At 37.0% G+C, this 22,551-nt stretch overlaps 2 protein-coding genes across 2 annotated transcripts; both read left to right on the top strand.

Annotated features, from left to right (window-relative positions):
• The first annotated feature begins 294 nt into the window (after positions 1-294).
• On the top strand, positions 295-4,953 carry LOC108991254 (putative disease resistance protein At1g50180). The gene is made up of 3 exons (XM_018965429.2): positions 295-1,434; positions 2,257-3,926; positions 4,645-4,953. The coding sequence occupies exons 1-2, from the start codon at positions 387-389 to the stop codon at positions 3,909-3,911; spliced, it is 2,703 nt and encodes a 900-aa protein (XP_018820974.1). The 5' UTR covers positions 295-386; the 3' UTR covers positions 3,912-3,926; positions 4,645-4,953.
• Positions 4,954-13,778: 8,825 nt separating this feature from the next.
• Positions 13,779-15,526, top strand: LOC108991248 (putative disease resistance protein At1g50180). Its single transcript, XM_018965426.1, has 2 exons — positions 13,779-14,011; positions 15,427-15,526. The coding sequence occupies exons 1-2, from the start codon at positions 13,779-13,781 to the stop codon at positions 15,524-15,526; spliced, it is 333 nt and encodes a 110-aa protein (XP_018820971.1).
• The last annotated feature ends 7,025 nt before the right edge of the window (positions 15,527-22,551 follow it).

Raw genomic sequence — 22,551 nt, 5'->3', positions numbered from 1 at the left:
GAGATTTAAAAAATATGTATTGAGATTTAAAAAAGTTAAATTATTTATTATATTTTATATAAAAATTTAAAAAATATATAATAATAAAATAAGATGTGATAAAAATTTTATATTTTATCTTTTACTCCAAACCTGCCCTGAAAATAAAGTGCACTCATACCCTCTCCTTTTGCAAATTTTCGAGGGACCCATACCCTCTCCTTTTTCTTCTGAATTGCTTCGAGCATGGGCCAATAAAAGTTAGAGAAGATGTTATAAAGGGTACTACGCGTTTCACGCGGTTTTGGTGTCGACCCTACTCTTTCCACACTTCTTTCTTGCAAAATCTGAGCCAAAGTTACAATCAAAGTTCGATCCCATCCATCCCCTCTTTTACGTGAAGGAAAATGGTAGATGCTATCGTCTCTATTGTGGTGGAAAGGCTTGGTGATTTGCTCATACAAAAAGCAATATCCTTGCACGGGGTGAGTAACCAAGTTGAACTGCTACAGGATGAGCTCAAACTGATCCAAAGTCTCCTAAAAGATGCAGATGCGAGGCAAAATGAAAGAGATAGTGTACGCCGGTGGGTTGCAGATATCAGAGATGTTGCTTATGACGCCGAAGATATTATTGAGAGGTATGTCCTCGAAGTTGGCTCCAGAAAGGGAAGAGGTATACAGAATGTCCTCAAGAGGTTTGTCTGCTTCTTGGGAGAAGCAAAAGCTATTTCTCAAACTAGCTCAGAGATTGGTAAAATAACAAAGAGAATTTCTACATTGAACTCACGTTTACAAAATTATGGCATAAAATTTGATTCGATGGAAGGTGGAGGCCCGAGTTCTTTGAGTGAGAAGATAAGAGAGCAAAGGCAAACTTATGCACATGTTGAATATGATCATGTTGTTGTTGGATTGGAGGATAACCTCAAGGAAGTGGTGGCATGTTTGACAGGAGAGGTCAAATACAAGTACAGAGTCGTTTCTATATGTGGTATGGGTGGTCTTGGAAAGACTACTCTTGCTAGAAAGGTTTACCATCACCAAGAAGTCAAGAGTCACTTCAATTGTCGAGCCTGGGCATGTATCTCTCAACAATGTCAAAGAAGAGATGTTTGGGAAGGAGTTATGATCGGTCTTATCTCTCCATCTAAAGAGCAGAGAGATGAAATTCGAAGCCTGAGAGATGAAGAGCTTGCTGAGAAACTTTGTGAAGTTCAGCGCCAAAAGAAATGTTTGGTGGTTCTAGATGATATCTGGAAAGTTGAGGATTGGAACAGTTTATGTGCTGCCTTCCCAATGAATGATACAAACAGCAGAATATTGCTTACCTCTCGTAATGAAGACTTGGCTTTGCAAGTAGATCCAAGGGGCCCCCTTCACAAATTACCATTTCTAAATTATGAAAACAGCTGGGAATTGCTTCAAAATTTAGCAATATCATGGAGATCAGAAGGTATATAAACAATATCTAATTCTCATCCGCTAGATTTTTTAAAAGTGTTTGATATAAAAAGATTTCTGGTTTAGTAGTTGAGGTAATATTTTTTCCCACGTTAGTTAACTTAACGTTTTGAACAGGAATTAAGAGAGAAAAAAATATTCGTTTACAGCTTTAGCCTCTCTTAAAAGAATGAAATTAGTTTGCTACTTAATGATCGAGAAGTTTTGCAGTCTTTCCGTTAGAATTGGTTGATTTCATTACTGAACCTTAAATCCTCTAAAAAAATGACCAAAAGATGAAAAAATTCGTTAGTCTGAATGAAAACTTGACATTTTTTTTTTTTTAAATATACTTGTAGTCGTGAGTGTGCAAGCGCCGTATAGTCGCTTTGAAAAAAGTGAATAAATATGAAACCTACAGAAAAAGAAATTAATTTTTTAATAGTAAATCCCACTTTTTTTCAAAATGACTGTACAGCATTTGCGCATTCCACGACTATATGAGAGGATTCAAGAATATCCCATGAATCAAGTTTTTGTCAAGATTTTGAGGACCTCAAGTGGAAGAGACATAAATATGAATTAGGTCCTACAATATTTATATAAAAACTCAAGGGATATTGTTTTCAATATAAGACAAGATTAAATTGGCTGAAAGTAAAAACCATATAACAACGCAAGTATTGAATGGATCAGGACGGACAATCTTTCAATAACAATGCATACTCTGCTTTTAGTCCATGCTTTTCTATGGTTTAGTGACTTTATAATTAGATATTGAAAGCTTTCAATGCAAGACGGAATGATATTGTTTACATTGTTGTTGGCTATGCAGATTCTAAAATCAAGGAAGATATGAGCTGTTTAGGAAAAGAGATGGTTACATATTGTAAGGGTTTACCATTGGCCGTCATTGTATTAGGAGGACTTTTGGCAACAAAGCAGACGTTAAAAGAGTGGAAACAAGTGCATAGAAATGTTAAATCATACCTTCATCAACAGAAAGATCTTGGAATAAACACGGTGTTAGCTTTAAGTTATGATGATTTGCCTTCACACCTGAAATTGTGCTTCTTATATTTAGGCCATTTCCCAGAGGATTTTGAGATACGGACTAAGGAGTTAATTCAAATGTGGATGGCCGAAGGTCTTATACTTCAAACTGGAAGTAACAAGGAAACACTGGAGGATGTTGGAGAACGATATTTAGAGGAGCTAGTTCAAAGGTGTATGGTACAAGTAGGACAAAAGAGTTCAGTTGCAGGGATCAAAACTTGTCGTCTCCATGATCTTATGCGAGACTTTTGTGTGGAAAAAGCTAAATTGGAAAACTTTCTCAATGTCATCAATATTAATGATGAGTCCAATGAAGAAATAGAAGCTCCCATTGGTAAAGTTAGAAGAGTTGCTATCAGTGGTGGATCAAATCTCGTTACAGTATCAAGATCCCAAAAACATTTTCACCTAAGGTCTCTTCTAACATTCCCTGTGGATTTGGAAGATCAGAAGTCTATGCTAAGGAACATTAAATATCTTAGAGTATTGAATTTTTTAATGAATCGCAAAGGCGCTGTGATGGTGGATTTCCCGGCCCCCGAGATCAAAAGTCTCATCCACTTGAGATTCTTATCTCTAAGGAAAACTGGTGTAACAAGTATCCCATCTCTGGGAAATTTGAAGTGCTTGGAAACACTAGATTTGCGGTCGCTATATTATCACGAAGTTAATGTGCCAAATAAAGTGTTCAGAAATATGGAGCACTTGCGGCATCTGTATCTACCTCGGTTATCCAAAGTCAGTGGGAAGTTGCAACTACCTAATGTTAGTAAGCTGCAAACACTTGTGAATATTAATCCTGTTTTTATATGTGATGTTAAAGATCCAACGACTGGATTTGACAAGTTTGGAAAGAACTTAATGCCTTCAAATTTCACATTCAATTGTCTTCATGTTCTTAAGATCAGTCAAAATAGTACGGATAAGAGAGTGGATATAACATCAGTGGTAATGAGTTGTCCTCACATATATCAGCTACGAATCCTTAAGAAAATAGAGAAATTGCCAGAACGTGACAAAATTTCTCCACATCTTGTCGAGTTAAAGTTAAATGAGACTGGTCTTGAGGAAGACCCAATGTCAACTTTGGAGAAGTTACCTAACTTAAAGATTCTGCACCTTGCGTCTCATGCGTACACAGGGAAGAAGATGATTTGTTCTGTAAGAGGATTTCCTCAACTTCAATCCCTCATCCTTGATGATTTAAATAACTTAGAGGAGTGGGAGGTGGAGGAAGGATCCTTGCCCAGCCTCTGCCATTTGAAGATTAAACGTTGCCACTCTCTCAGGATGGTTCCAGATGGACTTCAGTTTGTCACTACTCTGCAAAAATTGGAAATCATAAACATGCCCATGTCATTCGCAAATAGACTTGACGAAGGAGGACAGGATTTCTACAAAATCCGACACGTTGGCGAAGGAGGACAGGATTAAAGATTTTACTCAAAGGTAATATTAATGCTAAAACCAAAGTAATCTATATAGCAGTATACATATATATGAGTGATGCTAGGGAGCCCGTTTTGGGCTCCCCTTTTTTTTTTTTTTTGCCCATTGGGTTTTTTATTTGTTTTTTAGTTTTTTGACTTAGTGATTAAGAAAATATTGTTTAATAATATTGTTAATTTTTTTCTTTTTTTAAAAATATTTAAAAGTATTAAAAAATGATGTGAAAAAAAAAAACCAAAAAAAAAAAAAAAACCCAATCGGGCAAAAAAAAGGGAGCCCAAAACGGGCTCCCTAGCATTTTTCCATATATATTATTATAGCGGAGACTTCATGTACATAAATTTTTCAAAATCTTGATCGCAAAGCATGCTATATTCTAATTTCAATTTCTTTCGTACATTTAATTAATTACTTCTTTCTTAAGAGCATCTCTAACCTTGTCTTAATTTGGTATCTTTTGCAGCTCTACATATCTGTAATGAAAATATCTTGATTTGATTATGTATAAATACTTGCAAAATTTGAAATCAGTTTTCATGGAACTAAAATCTGTTGGGACGACGTTCCATCATGAGTTGTAATAGAAAGGTTTTAAAATCTATTTTGGGTCTGCATGTCCTGATAATTTGTTGATCCAATGGTCGTTTGCTTTTAAGTACCTCATTTATAGGGAAAATTATAATTTGATATAATTACATGTTCTAATTGAGATTTGCAGGTGATGGATGAGATGAAAAATGCTCGAGTTTGGAGGTCTTGATCTCTGGAATTAAGTTTGCTGGGCTGACTTTTTTCTTCAATAAACTCGTATCATATATATTCTATCTAAATAAGAGGTTTGTAGCGCTCTAACATGATCATGATATCATGTCATGTGGGTGCTTAATTGAAAATTACATTTATTTTAAACTTTGATGGTGTAAATTATGATACTTTAGGCTTGAGAATATTTATATATTTGTAATAAGAGAGTCAACTTATACTGAAAACTATATATGTTCGTACTGAAATTAGGTATGTTCGTTGGAGTTGGGAATTCAATTTATTTTAAATTCTGATGTTTGAATCGTGTGAGTTTTATTTTTTTAGTCGAATTTTTACTCAATTTTATTTTAACATTTTTTAAAATAGAAAAATAAAAATATTTTTTTTCTTTCAATGAAGATTGGCATCTGGCCGTGGTTGGTTAGTTGGAGTTTCAGTGGCCGAGAGCGATTACAACTTTTTGTGAAGGAATTGTTAAAAGCATTTTTCATGTATAAACCGTAGGAATTGAAAGGCCTAGTCAACAGAATTTTCGTCTCTGTTCTCCTTCACAAATCCACAAATCTCCTGACCCAACCCACAAATCTTTGCACGGTGCCGCTACAAGAAATACCGTGTTTTCTCAAGAATGAGTTTGGTGGCAAAAATCATTCTTTTTGTGGGAAAAACCATATTCCCACAAATTTCGTTCGGGAATGGCTTGTGGCATATACGTCGAAAGTATTATTTCCCACAAGAGGTTTAATTCGTGGGAAATACATAGGTGTTCCCACGACAGATCATGCAGCAAAAGCCTATTAAGCTTGCTGCAAAAGCACGCTTACTTTCATTTATGCTCATGGAAATCGGATCAATTACTGCAAGAGATTCTGGTAGGTATTAGTATTTCCCACTAGAACATTTGGTGGAAAAAACATTTTCTATCGACGGGCGTGCATCCTCAGTAAAAGTATTAACTGAAAATTTCCTTCATTTGCGTAGCTCTCCTGCTGCGCCATCAGTCTTTTTGAGATGAACTTGTATCGACCATGTGCAGGCAAAATTGCTTGTGTTGAGAAGCAGAGTAAAAGAAAAATAAACACAGCAACGAAAAGTAGGAAAAACTTCCTTTGATAATTGATAACAGTACACAGTGGTCTATATATAGACTTTTACAAAAGAATGAAAGAATAAAGTTTGTTATATCACAACAGAGACCAACCATCTATTCTGCAGTGCGAGGGAATCTGTTTTGCAGTGTATGGTTTACAATCCGTTGTGGCTCTGCAGTAGCTGTTGTGCTGTGTGTACTTTTATGCCGTGTAACATTATTTATACTGGATGTATATATGTTAATATGCCCCCTCGAGTCCAAGGGGGTGTCAACCAGTTTGAGACGAGATTTAAAGCTGTGGAATTTTTCTGCTACAATTGGCTTGGTCAAAACATCGGCTATTTGCTCTTTTGAGTTGCAAAAGTCAATCTTGAGAGTGTTGATTGCAACTCTATCACAAACAAAGTGATAATCTATATCCATGTGCTTTGTTTTGGAATGATAAATAGGATAAGCACATAAGTAGGTAGCTCCAAGGTTATCGCACTAAAGTGTTGGTGCTTGATGCAAGGTTAACCCAAGTTCTCGAATAAGGGTCTGAAGCCAAAGTAACTCTGTTGCGGTGGATGCTAAGGACTTGTACTCAGCTTCAGTGGAAGACCTTGCAACAATCTTCTGTTTCTTGGAGCTCTAAGATATGAGATGCTTGCCAAGAAAAATACAGAAACCTCCAGTGGATCTCCTGTCGTCGGGGCAACCTCCCCTATCTGCATCTGAGTATGCTTGAAGTGTAAAGCTAGAGGGAGATGCAGAAAGGAGACCTTGATTTAAGGTACCTTTGAGATACCTCAGGATTCTTTTCAGAGCAGTCCAATGAGTGAGTTTGGGTGTGTGTATGAACTGACAAATTTTATTCACTGCAAAGGCTATATCAGGTCTGGTTAGTAACAAATATTGAAGGCCACCAACTAAGCTACGATATAAGGTCGGGTCATCAAAATCAGGAGAGTCAAACTTTGAGAGTTTGATAGAAGAAGCCATTGAAGAGGTCACGGGCTTGGATTGCAGCATGTTGCTGTGTGTGAGAAGTTGTTTGATATATTTCCTTTGAGAAAGTAGTAGACCACCAGGAGTATAGTCGATTTCGAGTCCAAGGAAAAATGAGAGTTTGCCGAGGTCATGCACTGGAAAGGCTAGACTCATATCATGGATCAAAGTATTGATGGCAGAGGACTGTGAGGTAGTGATGATTATGTCATCTACGTACACAAGTAAAAACATACAGATAGCACCATGATTGAAAATAAAAAGAGAGGGATCGGCTTTAGAGGCCAAGAAACCATACTCAGTTAACCACGAGCTGAGCTGAGCTGAGCAAACCAAGCCCTTGGTGCTTTTCTGAGTCCGTAGATAGCCTTTGTGAGTTTGCACACATAGTTGGGATAAGTTGAACTTACAAATCCTTGAGGCTGCTGCCTGAAAACTTCATCAATGAGTGTACCATGTAGGAAAGCATTTTCAATGTCTAGCTGACGCAGTGAACAGCCATGAGAGACAACAATGGAAAGGATAAGCCGAATTATTGTTGGCTTATCTATTGGGCTGAAGGTCTCTTGATAGTCTATGCCAGGCTGTTGATGAAAGCCTTTGGCAACTAATCTGGCTTTTCTCCTTTGAAAAGAGCCATCGGCATTTGTTTTGGTTCTAAAACCCATCGACAACAAAGAATGTTGGAATTTGGAGGGGGAGGAACCAAAATCTAGGTATTGTTTTTGAGCAAGGCAGCATACTCTGTTTCCATTGCTTGACGCCAATATGAGAACTTGGAAGCTACTAAATAGCTTGATGGGTCATCGGGAACCAAGGCACTGGTAGTGAGACATTGTCGAGAAAGGTAGAGCACGGTTCCATCAGTGAAAACTTTGGGACGGGAAGAGTGAGTTTGAGCTCTAGTGATGATGGGGTACCTGGGCGGGATGAGGATTGTTGACGACGTGGGAGGACTGGATGTGGGTAAGGGGTTTGATGAATCTGGCGTGTGGGAGGTTGATGAAGACATTGAGGAAGTAGTTTGGATTGGGTTGGGAGGAATTTGGATGTGGGCCTAAAATGGATGTGTTAAAAAACGGAAGCGAAGTGTGAGATTGGGAGGAAGGGAGAGATGGGTGGGTGGGCTTTATCTGAGAAAAGGAGAATGAAGACTCATGAAATGTAACATCTCGTGAGATGTACATTCTATTGTTGGCAAGATCTAAACATTTGTAGCCTTTGTGTGTTGCACTGTAGCCCAGAAATAAACAGTATATGGAATGAAAGTTGAATTTATGAGAGAGATATGGCCTTAGATTGGGCCAGCATTGACAACCAAAAACTTTTAAGAAATTATAATCAGGGTCATTTTTGTAAATTTTGAAAAATGGAGACTGATTTTGAAGAGTTGAAGTGGGAAGCCTGTTTATAAGGTAGACAATAGTTTCAAAAGCATCGGCCCAATATGTGAAGGGAAGTGATGCTTGGGCTAGAAGGGCAAGCCCAGTTTCAACTATATGAGGATGTTTTCTTTCTACAAGTACATTTTGTTGATGAGTGTGAGGACATGAAATACGATGATTAATTCCAAGTTTTTGACACAAAGAGGTGATGGGTTTGAATTCATCATCTCCATCAGTTTGAGGATTAATTAACTTGGTATTAAATCATCTTTCAACAAATGGAAAAAATTTAGAGACTATATGAACTGCATCCGATTTGAATTTGATGAAAACAACCATGTGTATCTAGTAAAATGATCTACAAAGGAGATGTAGTATTTGAAGCCCAACCGAGATGCATAAGGGGCTAGGCCCCAAATATCAGAACAAATCAAAGCTAAAGGCTTATTGTAAAGGGCCTGACTAGAAGAAAATGGCAGCTGATGAGATTTGGCCAACAGACACACGGGACATTTGAAGACATCTTTAGTGGGACAAACGGACAAGCATTGATTTTGCAGGATGCGAGTGACAAGAGCTAAGGAAGGGTGGCCCATCCGTCTGTGCCATTGAGCAAGGGAGATTTTCTCGCTGACATTGACGGTGGGAAAGGAAGCTCTGGTAGCTGGAAACACGTAGAGTCCGTCACAGGTTGGACCGGTGAGGAGGATTTTCTTGGTCATTGAGTCCTTCACAGAAAAATGGGATGAGTGAGTGAAATTCGAATAAACAATGATTGTCAATACAAAATCGAAGCACAAATATGAGATTTTTGGTTATGGAAGGTACGTGCAGTAGATTACGAAGAAGAAAAGGAGAAGAGTCAATGGAAAGAGAGGTGTCACCATGGTTATGAATAGGAAGACCAGTGTCGTTTCCAACTCGAATTGTTTCACCACTAGTGTACGGTTCTGAGGACATGTTTAAGTTGGCCAAATCGTTGGTGATATGGTGCGTAGCCGCGGAATCAGGATACCAAATGTTGTCTGATGTTGAACTCGGAGCTGTGTAATTAGCAGAAATATCATTTTGAGCAGAGGAATGTGTAGAGAAATTGTTTGGAGAATCATACTGATTGGAATGATTAAACCTGTTTTGGCATTGGAGAGCAACATGTCCATACTTGTTGCAGACTTGACAGGTAGGCCTCTGCATGTTGTGTTGTTGGATGCCATTGTTGGTTTGAAAAATATGTCCACCACGACTATTGTTTGATATTCTGCCTCGACCACGACCTTGCCTACCATTTCTGAAATGACTACGACCACGATAAGAATTTGCTGTGCTGAAGTTGGCAGAAAAATCAAGTGAAGCTATGCTGTTTTTGGCATTATGAGAGAGTCGACTTTCATGTATTAGAAGGAGTTGGTATAGTTCATGAGAGGTCAATGGTTCAGCTCTTGTGGTGATAGAAGTGATAAAGGATTCATAGGCAGAGCCTAAACCATTGAGGTAGGAAACAAGCTCCTTCTCAGATATGGTATTGCCAGTAGCAGCAAGAGAGTCGACAAGTAAACGCACTTTGCAAAATTAATCCGTAATGGATTGGTCACCTCTAGATAGATTTGTAAGTTAGAACCTGATTTGGAATTCTTTAGCTTGAGAGTGAGAGGAGAACATTGAGGCTACTGAGTTCCAAAGATCTCGGGCAGTAGCGGAGGAGAGGACATGACCCAAGATAGAGTCTGAAAGGGAGGAGAATAGCACACTGAGGACCATTTGGTCTGTGCGTCTCCAAAGAGAGAAGGCAAGGTTGGGTTTGTAGGGTTGATTAGGGTCATTGATTTGGAATGCTCGAGGTTTTGGTAAGGTGCCATTAACATAACCGTATAGATCTTGACCACACAGATACGCTGAGATTTGGACTTTCTAAAGGAGGTAATTCTCTGTGGTGAGTTTTGTTGAAATGATGTGAGAGAAGGAGGAAGGAATAGATGGAGAGGGAGAGGGAGAGGGAGAGGGAGAAGGAGGGGGAGAGGGAGAGGGAGAGGAATTGGCATGGATTGGGAAGACTAGCTGAGTTGAATGGCTCTCGATACCATGTTGAGAAGCAGAGTAAAAGAAAAATAAACATAGCAACAGAAAGTAGGAAAAACTGGCAAAGTTTGCTTGGAATATTGATGATATAAATGTGTGGGAAAGATTTTTTTCTGAGTTTATTAGTTCTGTTGTTTGGGTTGATAAACAAAGTTTGTAATGTTTTTTTTGCTGATTAATAGAATTATTGTTATAAAAAAAATCTATTATATATACGTATTAAATTATATGTATATCTCTAAATTGGATGGGCCATAATAAAAACGAAAGAAGATATGCACACTGGTTGATGTGTACGTATCACGTACGTGGACTGGGGTCCTCAAAGAATCACAATAATCATAGGGTATAGAGAAAAATAAAGGAAGAAGACATTCAAGCCGAGACAAAAATAAACGTCATAAACGGAATCTACTTTTCTTTCTCCCATTTCACTTTCTTTCTTTTCCATTTTTCTTTCCAATATCTCTCAGCCACGCTAACATGAGCCAACACATATAGGAATCATTAGATGAATCGCTTATTTTTGCATATAAAATGAAATGAATTGAGATAAAAATAAAAATTTAAATAAAATATTATTAGAATATATTTTTTAATATTATTTTTATTTAAAAATTTAAAAAAATTAAATTATTTATTTTATTTTATGTAAAAATTTAAAAAAATTATGATGATTAGATGAGATGAAAATAGTTATGAAAATAAATGAGAATAAATATAGGTTCAAGTCGAAGCCATGGTAGCTCTGGCAAAGGCTGGAGCCACCTCCTTCAGAGAAGGTTACACTGTTGTTGACGTTGGTGTTGGTGTTGCTATGGCTATTGCCACAGTCATAGTGGCAGCACTTATGGCCGCCCAAGGCCTGGCCCGTGGGAAAGGGCTTGTGGCAGATGGAGCACTCGTGGGTCTTGCCACTCGTGCTGACAGCGGTTCTGGAGGACAAGGAAGTTGACAGGTGGTTGTTTTTGTTGGCGGTGATTGTGGCTGTGGCGGCTACGGAGGACTTACGGTGGCTGACCTTATGGCCGCTAAGGGCTTGGTACGAAGGGAAGACTATTGCAGATGGTGCACTTGTAAGAAAGCTTCAAGGCCGCAATTGCTTTGTTGCGTTTGAGAGGTTATCTCGACGTCGTCTTTGTAGTTGAAAGGAGTGGCAGTGATCAAGAGAAGAGAGGGAGAAACTTGATTTCCTACAGGCATGATCGAGAAGGTAGGGAGAGAGAGCCGTCTAGGGTTTGGAATGGAGATAAGCGATGAGCTGCTCTTTTGCCTGTTAAATAGCAGGTTGGAACTTGTTGTTTAGTTAACCCGCATTTAACGGGTGGGATAACGGTTTATCAGGCAAGGTCGGGCCATAGTGTTTTTTTAAACAAGCCTAGATAAATGTTTATGAATTCATATTGAGAATAATAATTCTATGGTTATCATGATGGACTAATATTATTCATAACTTTTAACCGATCTTAATTAATTCTCAAGTCTCTTTAATTTTAACTATGATATGTAATCATAAACTTGCTATCCACACATGCCAAGGTTCTTTGCCCCTTACATGAAGATACCATTTGGACAGTGAGTTGAAACAAAATATAAAAGTTAAATAAAATATTATTATTATTTTGAGATTTAAAAAAGTTAAATTGTTTATTATATTTTGTGTGAAAATTTAAAAAAATTATAATAATTATAAAATAAAATAAGATAAGATGAAATATTTTGATTATTCAAACGGCCTAGAAAGTTTTTGTGAACAAAACTCTTGAAGGCCGATTACTTCAAAACGTAGAACATATATGCATCGTGTTGGAATAATAACATCTGATTTCTCCTAACTAGCTATGTACTTTAATTCTTTTTTCGAAGAAAATGAATAAAAAAAATTACATCACATGGATGAAGGCCCTAAAAAATAATTAATGAGGAATGAGAGGGAGTTTCATTGAACTTTCCCCTCCGTCATAGTACAGAGTCAATTTTGCTTTTTTTTTTTAAAAAAATATAAGCAATTTTTAAGTTAGAAAAAATAATGCATAATGCGGGTTACATATTTAAAAATTTGGTTTTGAAGGTTGTGTTGAGTTAAGTTTTTTTTTTTTTTTTTTTTTTTTTATGAATAATAGTGAATTGAGATAGTTAATTGAGTTTTGTGGGATCCATTTAAAAGTTTAGATGTTAAGATGAGTCTTAGGCTGCATTTGATTCCTAAATTCAACTGAGTTTAGTTGAGTTCAGTCTAATTTTAAACTGATCTAACATCCAAATACTCAATTATTAAATTATTAAATTCATCTCAACTCAAAATCTTCTAACACATGAGACATATACTATTTTTCAATTTTTCATAAAATATACTAAACTCATATTAACATTTAAATATACTTTAATTTAGTTTAGATGGACTCTACATAATTTTTTCTACTACTAAATTTATTTTTATTTATAAAAAAATTAATTCAATTGATCTCAATTTAACATTTAAACGTAATTTTAAATATATTTATAAAAAGTTATAAAAGAATTGAATCCTACCATTAAACAGTACTGTTCATCTGTAACGTTTGTCCCACTTCCGCGCCAAACCTGGAAGCAAAAGAAAAAAGACAAAAGGCAAATAAGGGAATAATATTCTGAATAATACTCAATTACAAACCCACAGACGCGGGTTTGTGGGTTCAGTAATATTCTGAATAATACTAGAGCTCCCGATGGAGCTTCAATATGTGTTTTTATTAATTTTTTTTTATATAGGTTTTTTTAATTAAGAAAGTAATTTTGATATTGTTTTAAATTTATTTTATTTTTTAAAAATATTAAAAATAACTATATAAAAAATAACTTTAAAAAAAATACATAAAAAAACACATGCTCAAGCGGCAGCTCGCAGCGGGGGCCCCCCAGTGAAGCTGTAGTATGTGTGGACTCGGTCAAATCTGAATCTGAATTTGACCGATTCAGATCTGAAGCCCCAGCTGACATTTGAATTTTGTCAGTGTGGACTCGGTCAATAATCTGACCTTTGAACTGCACTGAGATCCGATTGCTTTTGATGTTCAAAGCAGTTTCTGCTTTAAAATTGCAGGTTTGGGTGGAATGAAATACAACATTTTTGTCTCATTTTATTTTATTATTATATATTTTTTAAATTTTTATATAAAATATAATAAATAATTTAATTTTTTTAAATCTTAATTCAATTTTTTAAAATTTTAAAATAATAATAATATTAAAATATAATATTTTAAATATTAAAATAAAATATAAAATTTTTATCTGATTGTATTTAAATCTTTAAAGTAGTTTAAAAATAAAGTGCACGCAGTTCAAAGCAGTTTAAAAATGTTGACTTTTTACAAATTTTCGAGGGACCCATACCTGCTGACTCGCTTCGGGCCAATCTTTCACGCGGTTTTGGTGTCGAACCTACTCTCTCCTGCTTCTTTTCCCATTAAACCACCAACACCAACATAATAGTTTCTTGCAAAATCTGAGCCAAGTTACAATCAAAGTTCGATCCCATCCATCCCCTCTTTTACGTGAAGAGAAATGGCGGAGGAAATTGTCTCTGTTGTGGTGGGAAGAGTTGGTGATTTGCTCATACAAAAAGCAATATCCTTGCATGGGGTGAGTGACCAAGTTGAACAGCTACAAGATGAGCTCAAACTAATCCGAAGTCTCCTAAAAGATGCAGATGGGAGGCAAAATGAAAGAGATAGTGTACGCAAGTGGGTTGCAGATATCAGAAATGTTGCTTATGATGCCGAAGATATTATTGAGAGGTATGCCCTCAAAATTGACTCTGTACTTGTATTTCACCTCTTCTGTCAAATATGCCACCACTTTTTTCAAGTTATCCTCCAATTTAACGATAACCTGAAAAAAGTGGTGGCATGTTTGACAGGAGGTCAAATACAAGCACAGAGTCGTAAAAAGAGAGATGGTGCTTGGAAGGAGTATCTCTCAACAATGTAAAAAGAGAGATGTTTGGGAAGGAGTCGTGATAGATCTTAGCTCTCCATCTGACGGAGAGAAAAAAATATTCGAAAAATGAGAGATGCAGAGCTTGCTAAGGAACTTTGTGAAACTCTACGCTGAAAGAAATGTTTGGTGGTTCTAGATGATATATGGAAAGTTGAGGATTGGAACAGTTTATGTGCTGCCTTCCCAATGAATGATACAAACAGCAGAATATTGCTTACCTCTCGTAATGAAGACTTGGCTTTGCAAGTAGATCCAAGGGGCCCCCATCACAAATTACCATTTCTAAATGATGAAAACAGCTGGGAATTGGTTCAAAATTTAGCAATATCATGGAGACCAGAAGGTATATAAACAATATCTAATTCTCATCCGCTAGATTTTTTAAAAGTGTTTGATATGAAAATTGCTGGTTTAGTAGTCCAGGTAATATTTTTTCCCACGTTTAACTTAACGTTTTGAACAGGAATTAAGAGAGAAAAAAATATTCGTTTACAGCTTTAGCCTCTCTTAAAAGAATGAAATTAGTTTGCTACTTAATAATCGAGAAGTTTTACAGTCTTGCTGCTAGAATTGGTTGATTTCCCTACAAAACCTTAAATCCACTGAAAAAATGACAAAAAGATGAAAAAGAATTTTAATCTGAATGAAAATTTGACATTCTTTTTTTCCAAAATTACGCATGTATTTATTATAAGTATGAGAACATACATATATCTATCTTGATTTTTTTGATGAGAGGATTCAAGAATATCTTATGAATCAAGTTCTTGTCAAGATTTTGAAGACCTCAAGTGGAAGAGACAATCTTTCAATAACAATGCCTACTCTGCTTTCAGTCTATATTTTACAATGGTTTAGTTACTTTATAATTAGACATTGAAAGCTTTTAAGTCTCAAAATAGGGTTGATTTCTTTTCTTTCTTTGTTTTTTTTTTTTTTAATGCAAGACGGAATGATATTGTTTACATTGTTGTTGGTAATGCATATTCTAAAATCAAGGAAGAAATGAAATTTTTAGAAAAAGAGAAGGTTAGACATTGTAAGGGTTTACCATTGGTCGTCATTGTACTAGGAGGACTTTTGGCAGCAAAGCAAACGTTAGCAGAGTGGAAACAACTGCATAGAAATGTTAAATCATACCTTCATCAATAGAAAGATCTTGGAATAAGCACGATGTTAGCTTTAAGTTATGATGATTTGCCTTCATCAATAGAAAGATCTTGGAAAAAGCTAAATTGGAAAACTTTCTCAAGGTCATCAATATTAATGATGAGTCCAATGAAGAAATAGAAGCTCCCATTGGTGAAGTTTAAAGAGTTGCTATCAGTGGTGGATCAAGTGATCCCGTGAGACTTGGATTTATACTTCAATCGACATCCCAAAAATATTTTCACCTGAGGTCTCTTCTAACATTCTCTGTGCCTTGGAAAGATAATAAGTCTATGCTAAGAAACTTCAAATATCTTAGAGTCTTTAAGTTATTAATGACTACTCATCATGAAGGCCCTGCGGTGGTTGATTTCTCCTCTGAGATCAAAAGTCTCATCCACTTGAGATTTTTATCTCTAAGGTATATTGATGTAACAAGTATCCCATCTCTAGGAAATTTGAAGTGCTTGCAAACACTAGATTTGTGGTCGACACATGAGGAAGTTAATGTGCCAAATGATGTGTTAAAAAATATGGAGCACTTGCGGGCCGCATCTGTATCTACCTCGGAGTTTCAATGTGAGTGGAAAGTTGCAACTATATTCTAATTTCAATGTCTTTCGTACAAGTAATTAATTACTTCTTTCTTAAGAGCATCTCTAATCTTGTCTTAATTTGGTATCTTTTGTAGTTTTCATGAAACTAAAATCAGGTGGGACGTCGTTATCACATTAGTTGGTTGAGGTGTATATATATATATATATATCATTATTCTAATAAAAAAGGTTATGGTTTATATATGGTCGTAATAGAAAGGTTTTAAAATCTATTTTGGGTCTGCATGTCTTGATGATTTGTTGATCCAATGGTCGTTTGGTTTTAAATACCTCATTTAAAGGGAAAATTAAATGAATCCTTATATATTGATATAATTTGATATTTATAATCTTATATGAGCTTGTTGCAAAATCTCAATATCTTTTGATGTTGCATTGATGATTTGTGATTAAAGTCATGAATTTTGCTACTTATTGAATGTGTTGTAGCTAACTCTTTTTATTTTTGTCCTTTCACATGATTTCTAATTGAGATTTGCAGGTGATCGATGAGATGAAAAATGCTCGAGTTTGGAGGTTTGATCTCTGGAATTAAGTTTGTTGGGCTGACTTGTTTCTTCAATAAACTTGTATTATATATATGAGTAATGCTATATACAGTCGTCGAGTGTGCAAGCATCGTGTAATCGCTTTGAAAAAGAGTGAGTCTACTATTAGATTTTTATTTTTTATTTTTGTAATCTTGTATTTATGTACTTTTTTTCTTTTTCAAAGTGATTGTACGATACTTATGCACTCACGACTGTAACTATCATTTCTCTATATATATTCTATCTAAATAAGAGGTTTGTAGCGCTCTAACATCTTGCCCATTTAAAGTTAAATGAGACTTGTCTTGAAGAAGACCCAATACTGATTTTGGAGAAGTTTCCCAACTTAAAAATTCTCCACCTTAGGTTTCCCAATTTATCTTCATGATCGTAATAGGAAGGTTTTAAATCTATTTCCGATCGTTTACCCAAATTTCTTCTTTATTTTTTGAAGAAGAGAAATGAAAAGATGAGGAGAGATAAATGATGAAGGAAGATAGAAGTAAAAAGAGAGAGCAATAATACTGAAAAAATAGTAAACAGAGAAATTAAAAAATAAAAAATTATTTTTGCATTATTACTTCTACCTTTTATTATCACTTCATTTACGCTCCCTGTACTTTCCGTAAGTTATTGTTAATTTGTTCATTATCATTATTTCAATTTTTTTTTTTTTCTCTAAAGTATTTTGTCTTCTTTCATATATAGGTATTTCAAAAGTAGAACTAAAAAATATCACATTTAAATAACTTCACACAATCTAATTAAAAAAAATAAAGAATATAATCAAATTAAAATTTTGAAAATATCTCAGATACTTGTATAGAAGGGGTTGCCTTGAACGAGAACTCAGGTGGAACCAAAACTCTCAACACAAGAAAATAAAATCATGATAAGGCTTGTGACTACTACAGAGTTAGACAATTATAATAGAATACTCCAAAGTCTTTTATTAATAATAATAGGATACACTTTTTTTTATTATTATTATAGGTGATCTTAATAGGATACTAATGTGATACACTTTTTTTTATTATTATTATAGGTGATCTTAATAGGATACTAATGTGTAATCCTAATAGGATAATGATGCTATGTAAAGTGATTCTATAAATCGAAACGTATCCCCTCACTAATTAATACGTGGAGAATTCCTAAATTCAAAAACCTTTAATGCTATTAAGAGCAAGATAAAGACTTTCATCTGTGATCGTATGGCCTCTCCATCATCCAGCTCTTCTACTACCATGTCTTCCATACCATATCCTCCAATTATCTCTATTCCTTCTTCCTTCTCCCATTATTTGTCCATTAAACTTACGAAAGATATTTATCTTCTGTGGACGGTACATATTAATCCCTCTTTACGTGTTCAACATCTCTTTAGTTACGTTGATGGTAGTATATCTTTGCCTCCACCTTATATTAGCTCTTATATTTGCACTTCATCTCCCGGTGAGCCTATCATCCAAGCACCAAATCCTAACTATGCTAGTTGGTTTCAATAGAATCAAGTGATTCTCAGCATGCATGTGTCCTCAGTTTTGGAAGCTCTTAAATATTCCAAATTAGACACATCTTGAGTCATCTAGGTTGCCTTAGAGTGTATGTTTTCCTCACATTCGCATGCTTGTGTGACGCGGATTCGATTTCAACTCGTGACAATAAAAAAGGATGGTGTATCAATTTCTGAGTAATTTCAAAAGATGAAGTCACTAGAAACTACATTGGCTGCCATTGGCAAACTTCTGGAGGATTCTATGGTGTTATCTTTCCTCTTAGCTAGACTTCATTCTTCCTATAAATCATTGGTTAATTCCATTACTACTAGGGTTGATCTTACGCATCTATATGATATTTTTGGGCATCTGCTCAACCATGAAGCTCATCTAGAACAAGCTAATGTTGTCGTTGCCTATGCCAACGTTGCTAACCGCCCTAATTCCAACTGTGGTTGGAACCGATACTCACATGGGTGTTCCTCTAACAATAATTCACGTGGCAATGGACGAGTAGAGGTCGAGGCTCCTCCACTACCTCTTCTCCTATACTCTATCACGTCTGTGGTTTACATGGTCACATAACCCTCAAATGTTGGCACCACTTTGTTCATGCCTTCCAAGTGGCACAACAATAGCCCATAGCCTTTGCTGTGACACCCACATAGCAACAAGATATTAATTGGTATCTAGATACTGGAACTACTCATCATTTGACTCACGATTTTCAGAACCTTAACACGCAAGCTGTTCCTTACCGTGGCCAAGATCAGATATAAATCATAGATGGAATAGGCTTTTCAATTGCTAATATTTTTACCTCTCACTTATCTCTTTCCCAAGCAAGCATTCTCCTTAAACAATTGCTTCATGTTCCAACTATTAAAAAGAACCTTATTTATGTTAGTAAACTTACATATGACAATCATGTGTTTATTGAATCTCATGGTGATTACTTTTGCATTAAAGTTGAGAGCACGGGGAGGCTGCTGTTGCATGATAAGACTAACGATAGTCTCTACCCCATCCCAACCAAGTTCACCCCTTTTTACGGGCTCAAGTGTTCATTTCTACCCATGTTCCCCTCAACACTTGGCATCATCGTCTCAATCCTCCCTTTGTGCATACAATCTAACTAGTCATCTATGAATTTAAGTTACTCGTATATAGTTCTAAGTTTGATATAGTATGTGGTTCTTGTCAACAAGGCAAATGCTATCAGCTATCATTTCTATTGTCTGAGTCTAAATCCAAGGCTCCCTTGGATATTTTATTTTATGATATTAGGGGTCCTATCCCTTGTTTGTCCTATCCTTCATTGAGTCAATTTTTTCAAACACTTGGTATCCATAATTTTTTTTAGGCAAATTTCGCTCCCAACAAAATGGGTCTGTTGAGAGCGCAAGCAACAATCATCTTGTTGAGATGGGCCTTTCACTCTTCTCACAATCTTCTCCTCTGTACAAATATTAGGGCACTACTTCTGAAATGGTCTGTTTTCTCATCAATCGTCTCCATACTCCACTGCATCCCTAACGACACCAATTTTCATATTTTGGGTGTGAGTGTTGGACATATCTTCGCCCATTTCATTCTTGCAAAATGCACCTTAGGTCTCAACATTGTGTCTTCCTTGGCTTCAACCCTAATTGTTGTGGCTATAAGTGTCTAAGTCTAATTCTGGTCATGTCTATCTCTCCCATAATGTGATCTTCAATGTGTCTAACTTTCCGTTTGCAACTCATCGCTTGTCTAACCTAGGCTCCCATGTCTCTTATACGCCATTGCCTTCAACCTTACATGTGTCTGACTCTAGTATATCCCCTGTCCTATACCTTTGACAATTCCATCAATCACCTCCAATTCAAACAGTATCTTCCTCTTCTGCCTTGCCTTCCCACTAGGTGTCCACTGCACCTCTCTCCTCCCCTTCCTTGATTGAATTTGACGTCCCTAGCTACAACATCACCAACACCTCTAATTAGGGCCCATCATACATACACTTACCTACAATATAACATTTTTCAACCAAAGAAGCTCAATGATGGCTCGATCAAGTGTGTTTCATGAGTTAAAATTATATATATATATATAAAACTTCAGCAATTTTTTTTTTATAAGTACTCATTATCTCATTATCACATTAGTTAGTTGGAAAGTTATTATAATAGTTGTAATAAGAAGGTTTTAAAATTTGTTTTGGGTCTGTCCTGATGATTTGTTCCAATGGAAAATTTAATGTGTCCTTATTAAGGGCATATTTAAGGCATAAAGATGGTGGTTGCCTTGTTTTGGAATCGTGATAGTAGTTTTAAGCTTATGATAGATATTTTGATGATGTGCTCGTTTGCTCTAAGTACGTCTTTAATGGGAAGTTTATTTTTATTTAAAACTTCTGTTTTCTCGTTGTTTTGAAATCTATCATGTGCATCCTGATTTAACCAGGAGTTTTTATATTTGAGATTGTAAGAGGGTTTCCCCCTTCTGTCTCAGCAGGCCTGAGAATGGCAATTAAGGAAACAAGAACCAAAAGGCTCAGCTCAGAACAAGTAGATTCTCTAAGCCAGTCCATGGGTAGGCTCCTTTGGATGCAACGTACATGAGGGAATGTGCTACAGGGGATGAGACTCGCCGACCTAGAGGCCCCTTGAATAGTGTCCAGCTCTTGAGTGTTTGTTTGTACAGTAGGCGTAAAGCACGAAGGACCCTTAATCCTCTTACAGGAGGGTATCAACAGATCACCAAGGATGTTAGCGGGGTGAGAGAAATGGGGGAACTACGCCGCATTAATGGCATCACTGTTCAAGCGACACGCCACATTAATGGCGTCGTTGCAGAGCTATACCGCATTAAAGGATTATGACAAAAGGAACAATATGAAGGACACAGATTGCATGGGGCAGACACGATCTGTCCCCCCAGACTCATGGTATAAATAGCAATTCTCAGGTACGATAAATCTCTCTCTGATCCCTAGAATCTCTCGCTTATTTACAAACTTCCAAGAGAATTTACTGACTTTGGCTTCGCAGACTCCCTAACCCCAAAAACACTTTCACCCAATTGCCTTCTTTCCTATCTTTTGCAGACCCAAGTTCAAAGAATTGAGTTGTCAAAACCTGACCCAAAGGCATGTGAAACACGATGCTAACAGTGGTGCTGTCTGTGGGATCGTTATATATCTCACATGTATTTCATATGCCTAGGACAACCCATTCTGATCAACTTAGAAGAGACACAGAGGAAGCCATGGAAGCAAGGCTAAAACCATGGAGGAGAGGGTGATGAAGCCGACCGACGAGGAGCGCAAGGAAAAGGAACTTAGAATACCTGAATGGGTGTAGGATAAGGAAGTAGAACCCAGCGATGGCAAGCACATGGGGTCCTGGAACACACATGCTAGAGCAAATAAGGAGGAAGAGCAAAAAAATATGCAGGATGAGCTCCGCAGTCTCAAAGGAAAGTATGAGAAGATCGCAAGGAAGGTGGGTACGTCGTCGTTGGTGAACCAATTGCTCATGAGCACTGGTCCACCCTACACAGAGGAGCTGATGGCAATGTCCTTACCACCAAAGTTCCAGGTCCCAGCCATGTAAACGTACGACGGAGGAAGGGACCCTCTTAAGCACCTGGAAACTTTTAAGGCTCACATGACTCTGCATGGCTTCTCGGGCGAGATCGAATACAGAGAATTCCCGTTGACCCTGAAAAGGCCAGCACGAGCATGGTTCAAGTTTGTAGCACCCGGATCCATAGACTATTTTGTCGAGTTGGAGAAGGTGGCGCCTAGCAGCGTACCTCCTCACCATCAAATAGGGGGTGAAAGAGAGCCTAAAGTCTTACCTGACTTGATTCAACAAGGAGTGCATGACAACTAATAGCAAGACGAGAAAAATAACCTTGGCGGGGCTTCTAGGAGGGGTCCGAATGTGATCCCAGTTTATGGCTGAACTGGCGAGGAGGACCCTCGTGACGCTACGTGAAAATATGGATCAAGCAAAAAACTTCATCAAAGCTGAGGACACTCTTCGAGACTAGATGCAGTTAACAAATAAGGAGCTAAAGTGAGCAGAGAGGAAGGCGAGAGTCCCTGTTGGCCCACGAAAATTCATAGAAGAACTCCCAAGACAAGAGAAAGGAGGAAGCTCCGATGAGGAGAACGGGACATCGGTTCAACCGGCCTACATTCACCATTAATGAGGTTGACACCACTGCCGTTCGCAAAGTTGATGACCGGGGTGTTTCATGTTGCTACTAGATGTACCACAAGTCCACCTCGCATAATACCGATGATTGCTTCTCCCAACAAGGGAGAAGGGAGCATGCGAAGCGGACAAGGCAATGCTATCCCTTGGCCCGGAGATTGAAGCAGGAAAGGAAGGGAAGGTAGAGGGAAAGGAGCACGGATCAAGTCGACCGGCGCAGGACTGAAAAAAGGCCCTGGCGATGACCATCAACACAGGGGCCATAGCAAGATCGTCCCAGTTCGCCACCACGAGTTGGACCTCCACTCGAGGAAATTTGAACCATAGTGGGAGGATTC

Source organism: Juglans regia, chromosome 7, assembly GCF_001411555.2.
Source record: "Juglans regia cultivar Chandler chromosome 7, Walnut 2.0, whole genome shotgun sequence".
NCBI classification, from domain to species: Eukaryota; Viridiplantae; Streptophyta; class Magnoliopsida; order Fagales; family Juglandaceae; genus Juglans; species Juglans regia.
This window is presented reverse-complemented; position numbering and strand designations above follow the sequence as displayed.

Excerpts from the sequence above, each read along its gene's own strand:
- LOC108991254 (XM_018965429.2), top strand. The coding sequence starts at position 387 with ATGGTAGATGCTATCGTCTCTATTGTGGTGGAAAGGCTTGGTGATTTG. Across the intron at positions 1,435-2,256 it reads AATATCATGGAGATCAGAAG|ATTCTAAAATCAAGGAAGAT; the intron begins GTATATAAACAA and ends TTGGCTATGCAG.
- LOC108991248 (XM_018965426.1), top strand. The coding sequence starts at position 13,779 with ATGGCGGAGGAAATTGTCTCTGTTGTGGTGGGAAGAGTTGGTGATTTG. Across the intron at positions 14,012-15,426 it reads GCCGAAGATATTATTGAGAG|AAAGATCTTGGAAAAAGCTA; the intron begins GTATGCCCTCAA and ends CTTCATCAATAG.